Source organism: Aricia agestis, chromosome 18, assembly GCF_905147365.1.
Source record: "Aricia agestis chromosome 18, ilAriAges1.1, whole genome shotgun sequence".
Taxonomy (NCBI): Eukaryota; Metazoa; Arthropoda; class Insecta; order Lepidoptera; family Lycaenidae; genus Aricia; species Aricia agestis.
The window spans coordinates 7,062,429-7,073,505 of NC_056423.1; the positions used below are offsets into that span (position 1 = coordinate 7,062,429).

General features: G+C 36.0%; 2 protein-coding genes across 2 annotated transcripts; one reads left to right on the top strand and one right to left on the bottom strand.

Annotated features, from left to right (window-relative positions):
* Positions 1-480: 480 nt before the first annotated feature.
* On the bottom strand, positions 481-2,127 carry LOC121736196 (histone chaperone RTT106-like). Its single transcript, XM_042127285.1, has 2 exons — positions 1,678-2,127; positions 481-783 (listed from the first exon to the last, which is right to left on the bottom strand). Exons 1-2 carry the CDS (start codon positions 2,125-2,127, stop codon positions 481-483), a joined length of 753 nt encoding a protein of 250 aa, XP_041983219.1.
* A 2,033-nt stretch (positions 2,128-4,160) lies between these two features.
* On the top strand, positions 4,161-6,550 carry LOC121736197. Its single transcript, XM_042127286.1, has 2 exons — positions 4,161-4,190; positions 5,477-6,550. The coding sequence occupies exons 1-2, from the start codon at positions 4,161-4,163 to the stop codon at positions 6,548-6,550; spliced, it is 1,104 nt and encodes a 367-aa protein (XP_041983220.1).
* The last annotated feature ends 4,527 nt before the right edge of the window (positions 6,551-11,077 follow it).

Genomic DNA, 11,077 nt, shown 5'->3' on the forward strand with positions numbered 1-11,077 from the left:
AATCCAATTCTTAATAGTTCTAATAAATCTCTCCACAATAGACGCTTTCATAGGGCTGTATGTAGAGTAGTGATGTATACCAAACTTTCCCATTAACGCTTGAAATTTCCCATTGAAAAACTCACGTCCATCGTCTGATTGAATATTTTTCGGTTTTCTATTGAGATTGTTGTTGAGTAGAGCTTGCATGGCTCGTGTTACATCCTCAGCCGATTTACTTTTCACCGGTTGAGCCCACGCGTATTTGGAAAAGGTATCAATACACGCTAAAATGTACTTAAAACCCTTGTTATATTTTGAATACTTTTGCATATCTATCAAATCAATCTGCCAGGTGTCATCGAGACCTTTTTGTACGAATCGTCTCCTTGGAAACTTTTTGTTAGCATTCTTATGAATTTCCTTAACGACCTGCCATTTTAAACTCATAATATTTTTATTGTACTACTTTATAACTAGGTTTTAGAGTGTCGTCGTCGGTTAATTGGTTAAATTATGTGATGGATCTTCAGGTTTGTAGACGTTTTTCTTCTTAGGATTTTGAGCTGTTTGAGATTTAGAATTGACTTCCTTAGAGGTCTTGAAGTTTTTACGTGAGGACAACGATGATGACGACAACGACGATGATGACGAGGATGTTGATAATGGTGATTCTTGAGGATTATTAGATGTCTTTTTGGGATTTTTATTTATTTGAGGTTTAGAATTCGCTTCCGGTGGGGTTTTTAAATTTTTTCGTAATATTTCTTGAAAATGGTTGACCTTCGCTGTGATGTCCTCACACTGTTGATTGAGTTTTTTAATTTTAGACAAACAAAAGACTGTGGCCTCATCCAATTGAGCTTTTATAATCACATCGTTTTTTTGTATACCTTTACTAACATTTCTTAAGAGTCGTTTTTTAAAGTCCACTTGTCTACTATCGAAACGTAAAGTTTTTATTGATCTCTGACTCAACTTGGTATGTAAATGACGTCCAAACTTATTGATAGACATAATTATAATAAAGATGTGATTAAATTTATTTTTTTATATACACTCAATGGGGAGTATAATTATTAACAACTAGAGGGTTGGTTATTGGTGGGGTGGTTCTATTATATTGGCCTCCACTAGTTCTTCAATTATTGCAATAATCTCATTACCATGAATGGTGTTTCCGGCGTTTTGGGAAGCTATGAGTAAACGTAATCGATCCACAAGTTCATTGGGATCGTCCCAATATTTGAAGTCTGTATTAGGATAGTACTTTTTAAGTGAGAGGTCTGTAATTGATGGTGGTGGTAACGAGGAGAATGATGACGAGTTCACTAAGCATCCTCGTCCAATGGGTGCGGACGAGGAGAGGCTTTTTATATATTTAGTATATTTGAAACTCTTATCGCCCTGTATCTGACCATTTTTCGAGAAATTACGTCGGTGTGCGTTTGTCATTGTAATTATTTTATAGTAGTTGCGACTATCCTCGGCTTCAATGAGATGGGTGTTGGGTTCTTTCTTGAACAAGAGCTCCATCAACCCTGGTGTATATTGAAATTTTTCGTTTTGTACAGTGAAATGCTCTTTGCCCAATTTGAGAAAACTATCACCCACGCGATATCCTTCGGGAGTAAAGTAAACACCAAACGGTACTTTTTTTATCTTATTGATAACATTGTTATCTATATAGATTTTTGCTAAGCGGTGGATGTCTTCTTCTTCTTCATATTTAGATAATTCTTTTGAATCATCCTCAATATTTTCACGCTTTATCAAACTATCAGCATCTTCAAAATCATCTGTATCATCACTAGCATCATCATCATCATCATCCGTGAATTGCTTACTGGTGGATAATTTCACACCATCCTGCACGTCCTGTTGCTGTGCCTTAACTGATTTTCTCTTTCTTTTGTTTTCTTTACGGTTGTTGGCGGTGTTATTTAATTGAATTTCATTGAGAAGAGTGTTCAAGGGTTGTGTGATTGGTTGAAATGTTTCTTGCAGGCTCGATGTGAGCTCAGCTCTACCCTCATTTAATGACTTGATTTTCTTTTTTACCGATTTAACCGAATCAACTAGTTTTCTTTTGAGCTGCTTATCACCAAAGATTTGTGGTGGTTGTGATGACGACGTGATGGTGTCCATTGTGGAATGTAAATGGTTTCATTATGACAAGTGCTTATATTATTATTTGTAATATCGTGAGTATTCTACAGAGTAATATAATCATCAAAACCTCTTCGATATCGACCCTTATTCATCTCATCATCTTTACTAATCACTATAAACCCATATTTATCACTCCAGCATACTTTACACATTTGTAAAAACACATCCCACGACATATCAGTATTAATGTGATCATCGTAAGCATGACGTAGATTCATTTCATCCTGTTTAAAAAGTATAATAAAATTAGCATTATCCCTCACCAGCTGTTTGGGTATTTTGCTGTACGTTTGACACAGATAAAAACAATCAATTCCCTTATGTCTCCCCATAGAGAAATGTAAGCGTATTGGTTCTTGATTTTCCATCGACACATCGTCGAACACTATAACACTATTAAACTCTATCTCTTCCGGTGAGGACACTTCACTCTTATCCGAGGACATGTAGAAATTAACTTCAGGTACATGGTTGAGTACTTGCTTTAAAAATTGATATTTCGGTTGATTGAGTGATTTTGAATACAAGTAGATATTTTCAAATATTAGGCCTTTAGGCTCAAGCAATAAGGTTAATAATAGGTTAGTTTTACCACATCCAGATGGACCACACACCAAACAACGTATACTGTTGGGTAACAGCTCACTATGTCTATATTTTCTACAATAATTATCAATATCGTTTTCCGATTTTATATCCCAACCTTTCACTGATAAGTGGGACGACTGCTTCTTGAATTTCATTCTGTTGAGAGTACACGTGTGGGTGGGGGGTGAGAGACACAACCTTAATAATAATAACAGTAGTAATAATAATACTTATATTAACTAACAATCAAAATGATTAAACATAATAAAAATAAATACCACACTAATAACAACAACAGCAGAAGCTATTATAAAGTACCTAATATGAAAGCAGTGGGATGTGGTTTAATGAACACACTCATCAATAACTTACCGTTCGAGTTGCACGTGCCTGGCTACAATTATTGTGGACCTGGAACAAAATTGGAAAAACGACTAAAGAGGGGTGATATAGGTATTAATCCGTTGGATGAGGCGTGTAAATTACACGATATTGCATACGCTCAAAATTCCTCTTTAGAGGATCGACACAAGGCCGATATTGAGTTGGCTACAGCGGCGAAGGAGCGTTGGCGACACTCGAAGAGTCTACCCGAACGGTTGGTGGCGCTTGGCGTTAATAAAATAATGAAGTACAAGGTGAAACGTGGAATGGGTGTGTCCCTCACAAAACTAATAACAGCAGCCCGTAAAGCGGTGAAACACACGAAAAAAAGAAAATCTAAAAATGGTAAAACATCATCTCCGCTCACCACTAAACAACTCATAAGTACAGCTATAAAAGCAGCAAGAAAAAGGATTTACAACAAAAACACCAAAACTAAACAACCTGTGCGAAAACCTCGAGTTATACCCCTACCGAAGAGAGGGGGTTTCTTACCTTTAATACCAATCTTGGGGGCGTTGGCGGCCGCTGGTACTCTAGCAGGTGGGGTGACGACGGCTGCTAAAAACATTTATGAAATGGTGAAATCAAAAGATCAAATCAATAGTGGTGGTGGTAAGAGTCGATTAAGAGACTCTATTCCAATGGCTGTTGGTAAGGGTATGTATATGGCACCATACAAAAACGGTATGGGTCTCTATATATCTCCACTACCACATTCAAAAAACTATTAAACAACCTCCCCAATCGTGCCCTCTACGATCATGAGCTCCTCACGTTTGTCAAACACTTGAAAATTCCACATTTTCGGGGGGTTTTTATGCGAGATGACATTCTCAAACTGGGACAAACTTCAAAGCCGTGGAAGTGTGAAACGGGAATAATAAATTTGGATGATTCACACGGACCCGGAACCCATTGGGTGGCGTATGTGAAGAAAAATAAACAGTGTCAATACTTTGACAGCTATGGAGACTTGAGACCACCATGGGAATTTATCAATTATATGCTACAAGGTGGAATTAAAATTGATGATAATGAAGGAGGAGGAGGAGGCGAAGGAGGAGGTATAAGTTACAACTACAATAACATGCAAAAAGACAAAAAATACAACTGTGGACATTTATGTTTAAATTTTCTATCAAATGTTTGTGATCAAATGTTTGTTAAAAAAAATCCTAAATAAAATATACAAACCTATCTGAGACTTTTCATTTCATCTTGTGTATTAAATCAGTGTGTGTGTGTGGACTCTCAAAAAAAATAATGTCTTATACTTTATCAATCAATGGTAATGAGTCTACATTGAATGTGGATTTTCTACCCCCCATAGAGTTGGGTGATGGTGAATTTGAATGTGCACTAATTTACTTCAAAACATTCAATTCCATCCCCAATGTGGATAGCTCTAATAATCTTTTTCACTTTGGAAACGAGGTTATAACAATTCCGGAGGGATCTTATGAATTGGAAAATATTATCGATTATCTGGAGGATGAGATTGAAAGGAGGGGTATTAATTCTTTTTCGAACCAACAAAATGCAGTTGAGATGGAGGTGAATACGAATACGATGAGATGTTCGGTTTTTTCAGCGCTTTATGATGTACACTTTGAAAAAGAGAACAGCATTGGGGGTGTTTTTGGATTTTCCCGTAAAGTATTACCAAAAAATGAACAACACGAATCCGATCAGCCAATAGACATTCTCGTCACCGACTCTATAAGAGTAGAGTGTAATATAATTCATGGTTCATTTACCAACAACAGACCATCACACGTACTTCACGAGTTTACTCCCTCAGTGCCGCCTGGCTATCAAATTATCGAGTGTCCATCACACCTAGTCTATCTACCCTTAAAAGTTAATAGTATACAAAATCTTCAAATACGTATAGTGAATGAAAAAGGTAATCTTGTTAATTTTAGAAAGGAAAACATTTCACTTCGCATACACATAAGGAAAAGATAAAGTTATGATTATTTATAAATTCAACCCTCAATCAACATCAAGTCATAGTTTGCATTCTCCCCCACAGCAGACAACATCTCTTCTTTCAAAGTTAAATATTAATTTAAATAAACAATATCAACAACAACAACAAGAACAACAACCACATCGGAAGAAGTTGAGAAGAGAAAATTCACTGTTCTTATCATCTCTAGGACTAAAAATAAAGTAAATAACATCAGCTGCTGCTGCTGCTGCTGCTGCAATGTCATCATCAATTTTAAATATTGGGGATAGTGTGGTGTTTGATGATAGCATTGAAAGTATTGAATATCACTCTTTCCACCCCTTCAATGATTCATATAAGAATAATGATGAGATTCGGATTCGTATCAATGATCAGGATATAATTGTGTGGCCCTCGGAGAGTCAACTCATAATCGAGGGCACTACAACAAAATCCTCCACTTTTGTAAACAATGGTGCTGCCCACCTGTTCCAAGACATTCGATATGAATTAAACGGTGTGGAGATTGATCGAACAAAAAACTGCGGTGTCACCACCACAATGAAGGGTATCTTATCGTACGGTGAGGAGGAGAGTAAGGCCTTGGAGAATAGTTGTTGGAACACATCATCATCAAGCGGCATCAAAGACATAGAAGGAGAGTTTTGTTTCACCATTCCACTACGACATTTATTGGGTTTCGCTGAGGATTATACCAAGGTTATTGTGAATGCAAAACACGAACTCGTACTCAACAGGAGCTCTACAAATTCAAACTGCGCCATCAAGACCAAGGATGCAACGAAGGGTTTTGAAATTAACATAAACCGTATTGTATGGCGCATGCCTATTGTAAAGGTGTCTGATAAGGAAAAACTTCGTTTGTTACGTTACGTGGAGAGTAATGCACCAATCCCCATTTCATTCCGATCGTGGGATCTTTACGAATATCCGCTGCTACCAACGTCACAAAAGCATGTGTGGACAGTTAAAACGAGCACACAATTGGAGAAACCTCGTTTTGTCATACTAGGATTTCAGCATGCACGCAACAATGATGAAAGCAAAGATAAAAGTTTATTTGATCACTCCAATTTCCACAATGCTCGTCTCTACCTCAACTCTCAATACTATCCATACGAGTCGTTTGCTAATGATTTTGAAAAGGGCGTCTACTCCCTGTTGTATGAAGCGTTTTGTAACTTTAAAAGGCAATACTATGGTTTGAAAAACGCTAATGTTCAAGTGAACCCAGCTCATTTTAAGACAAAAGCACCTCTTGTTGTTATCGACTGTTCCCGACAAATGGACACCATTCGATCGGGCGTGGGGGGTGGTATAGACATAAAATTGGAGATGGAATTCAAGAAAGCCATCCCCAGTGACACTACCGCCTACTGCCTCATTATCAATGATTCCCTCTTTGAATACACCATTTTAACCAAATCAGTTCGAAAAATATCCAGTTAAAACAGGTTGTAACTGGTTCAACAGCTGCTGTTCTGTTTGAAGCCCATGCTGTTCTGTTTATATTATCAGCTGTTCTGTTTATATTATTAGCTGTTCTGTTCAAGCGACTCAGTTCGATATAGGCTGTTGTGTTGTTAAGATGTGTCATTTACTCCCCCAACACTATATCTACCCACCCTCATATTCACCTTCGATTCCACCTTTCACTTTTGAACTTTGTAAAAACGTATATGATCTTAATTCAAAAACGATACCTCACATATCAACGTATTTAGTGGTATCGAATCGAATAAATGAGGGTTTGGAGGAGGTGATTAACATTGGTAACCGATTGTTGCTAACCAGAGAAGAATGGAGTGCAATTTTCGTGAACAACGCAAACCGAATCTCGGATTTCTTCAACACTGGCACAGCTACTGCAACAGCTGCTCTCCACACTGAAAATAACTGCACTGTGAGATTTGTAAATGTGTCTGATCGTAGTGAGGGATTACAGAATTTCATATTTGTGTCGTGTGGTGGCGGCATCCAATCAATGAGTATCAGTAATGATGAATGGTGGCACCTACAACACATCCTAAACTGTCTCGACACTCGTCTACATTTTTTACATCACATCAAACTCCACTATGAGAACAGAATGAACTTTTTCAAGAAGAAATTCAAGTTGAGCGGAGTTAAAACACTACACGAAGCGTCAAATATAATGGAAAGTGCTTACGATCGAACCTCCATTGTTGATCATGAAATCAGGTGTTACGCTACAGAGTACTTATTTTTCTCATGTTTAATATAATGTATACAATATTATAATATATGACGACATTAAAAGTTTTCCTGTTTGAATTGGTTTTTTATTACCCTTTAATATTTAAAAGGTTACCGCTATGATAAGATAAGTTCACCACACTCATAACCATTAAATTAGACGTCACGACCATTAAATTAGTCATTTTATATGTATATAAACTGGCTATGAATAGTAAAATGAATTAGTTTTGTGTAAAAAGTTGAAATACTCATTCGCTTCGTTACCGTATCGAGAGATAGAGAGAGAGAAATGGTTTCGAAATATCAGTGTCCTTTTTGTAACATTAAAGTTGCTAGTAATCAGTTAATTACTCATTCGAGAACAAAACGTCATAAGTTACTGTGTAAACAAGACGGAGGTGATTATTTCACTTATGTTATCGCTTCACTCTTTAAGTGTAGAATAATTTCCTATCGGATAAATGGCTCCTCCAATATTCTAGACCCAGAAATATATCTGAATGGAGCGGGAGCCAAGGTTGTTCAGTTACTCAAGATGGAGCTGGAAATTAATGAGGTCATCAAGGTGAATATGGAACTTTTCTGCACATACATTATGACAAAAGACGATAAAGTGGTGAGAGATCTAAAATCCTTTAATGTAAGAGGTGTTAATCTCACATGGGATCGATGTCAGCCGAAACACCTCATACCAGATTTATATGAACTTCATAAAACATTTTCTTCTAAAATTTTAAAAAAATGTGAAGAATTTCAAGAGAGAGATAGTGGATGGGCATTGGAGAAGATTGAATTTTTGGAAGTGAACATCAACAAGACCGATCTCGTGAAATGTCTGGATGATGATAGTGATAATGAGGATATCATAGGAGGCTCTTATACACCACTTCCTGATTGGATTCAACGAAAGAAAGCTTGTGTAAATGTGAAAAACCAGGACAACGCTTGCTTTTTCTGGGCTCTGGTGAGCGCCTTGTATCCGGTAGACCACCATTCAGATCGATCATCCTCTTATCCACCTTACACGACCGTCTTCAAAACGGATGGTATTCAATTACCGGTGAGTGCGAAGGGAATAAAACGATTCGAAGTTTTAAATAAGATTAAAGTAAATGTGTATGGTGTTAGTGATGAAAAAAAGAAACGCATCAAACGAATTGTACCTTATTATATATCATCGAAAAAGTATGAGCGTCATGTAAATCTTTTATACTTTGAAAGTGCGTTGAGTGGGGGTGAAAAAAAATCAGATAGCAGCTGTTTAGGACACTATTGTTGGATAAAAAACCTGCCGCGTTTAATACACTCTCAAATTACTAAAAATCATAAACGAATATATGTGTGTGATGGATGTTTACAGAATTTCAGTGATGAGAAAAAACTAAAACTTCACGAAAAATTAGGGTGTGATAAGGCTCTCATTGAACTACCATCCATCACTGATAACACTTTGAGTTTTAAAAATGTTAGCCACCAATTAGAAGTGCCTTTTGTTGTATATGCAGATTTTGAGTCGATTTTAGTACCCATTCACAAAAATGAATATGATTTGAAAACTACCTATAATACTCATGAACACATTCCTTGTAGCTTTAGTTATTATATTCATTGTAACTATAATGAATCACTATCAAAATTAATTGTATATCATGGTCATGATTGTGTGCAAAAGTTTGTTGATAATATTTACAATGACGCTAGTGTTATAGCGGACATATTTAGTTCTAAGATTGATTATGATAGAAACATTGATTTATCTACATACAACAACAACAACTCTTTCTGTCATATTTGTGAACAACCTTTACTTTCAACTGATCATACAGTCATCGATCATTGTCATTTCACTGGGAAAATCAGAGGTGTGGTGCACAATCAGTGCAATCTACAATATTCAAAACCTAATTTTATTCCGATATTTTTTCACAACCTCAGTGGTTATGATAGTCATTTGTTTATTAAAGAGCTGGCCACTAGGAAAGGTGATACAATCAGATGTATCGCACGAAACAAGGAAAAATACACAACATTCAGTCAAACAATACGCTCTCAAAATAACAATCAGATAACCATAAGATTTGTAGACTCATTCAAATTCATGTCCTCCAGTTTGGATAAATTAGTGAAAAATCTCCCAAAAGATAAATTTCAAATATTACCTAAGTATTTCCCCAACCCTCATGAGATGAGCCTTTTAACACGTAAGGGTGTCTTTCCCTATGAATATATTGATTCATGGGATAAACTCAAAGAAAATTCATTACCTAACCAGGAATTATTCTACAGTCAATTGACGCAAACACACATCTCTAATGATGATTATCTCCACGCGCAAACAGTGTGGGAACAGTTTAAATTAAACACACTAGGTGAATATTTTAATTTATATCTTAAAACAGATGTCCTACTGCTGGCCGAGGTCTTTGAAAACTTTCGTAAAATATGTCTATCAACATACAAACTTGATCCTTGCAGATATTTCACAGCACCCGGTCTCACATGGGATGCTATGTTAAAACACACAAAAGTAGATCTCGAACTCCTCACCGATTATGAAATAATTCAATTTCTACAAAATGGTATTCGGGGTGGTATTAGTCAAGTTTCTAAAAGACATGCAAAAGCTAATAATCAGTTTATTACTAGTAGTGTTGATGATAATGATGATGGAAAAAATTCATACAACCCATCACAAGACGATACTTTTATTATTTATTTAGATGTTAATAATTTATATGGTCACGCGATGAGTCAGAGTTTACCGTATGGACACTTCCGGTGGTTGAGTGAAAGTGAAATCGAATCATTTGATATTCTTTCTCAACAACCCGACTCCGATATAGGTTATATCTTGGAAGTAGATCTAGAGTATCCACACCACCTTCACGATTTACACAATGACTACCCCTTTTGCGCTGAAACAAAAAAACCACCTAATGGTATAACTAAAAAACTTTTACTCACATTAGAAAACAAATCAAACTACATCATTCACTACATAAACTTAAAACAATGCATCGTCAATGGTTTAATTTGCAAAAAGATCCATAGAATCCTATCTTTCCATCAATCTAAATGGCTCAAATCCTATATAGATTTAAACACAGTCAAAAGAACCGAAGCAACAAACTCTTTTGAAAAAGATTTCTATAAACTCATGAATAACGCTATTTTTGGTAAAACAATAGAGAATGTGGGTAAAAGAACTGATGTTAAACTTTGCACCACTTTTAAAGATGTGAAAACAAAAACTAAACCTAGTTTTGGTGCTATGCGTTACATGTCTCGACCCAATTTTCATAGTTTTAAGATGTTCACCGAAGATTTTGTAGCAGTACAAATGAATAAAACAAAAATACTCTACAACAAACCACTCTATGTTGGTTTCACTGTACTCGAACTCTCCAAATATGTCATGTATGATTTTCACTACTCTTACATGTTACCAAAATATAAAGAAAACGTACAGCTATTGTACACCGATACTGACTCTTTCATCTATCACATTAAAACCAAAAATTTTTACGAAGATATCAGAAAGGATTTACCATACAAATTTGACACCTCTGATTTTCCCCAAAACAATGTATACAATCTACCTTTACTCAACAAAAAAGTTATCGGTCTAATGAAAGACGAGAGTAATGGTTGCATCATCAGAGAGTTTATTGGACTACGCTCCAAAATGTATAGCTATATCCTAGATAATGATAAAGTTGTAAAAAAAAATAAAGGCACCTCCGCTGCCATTGTGAG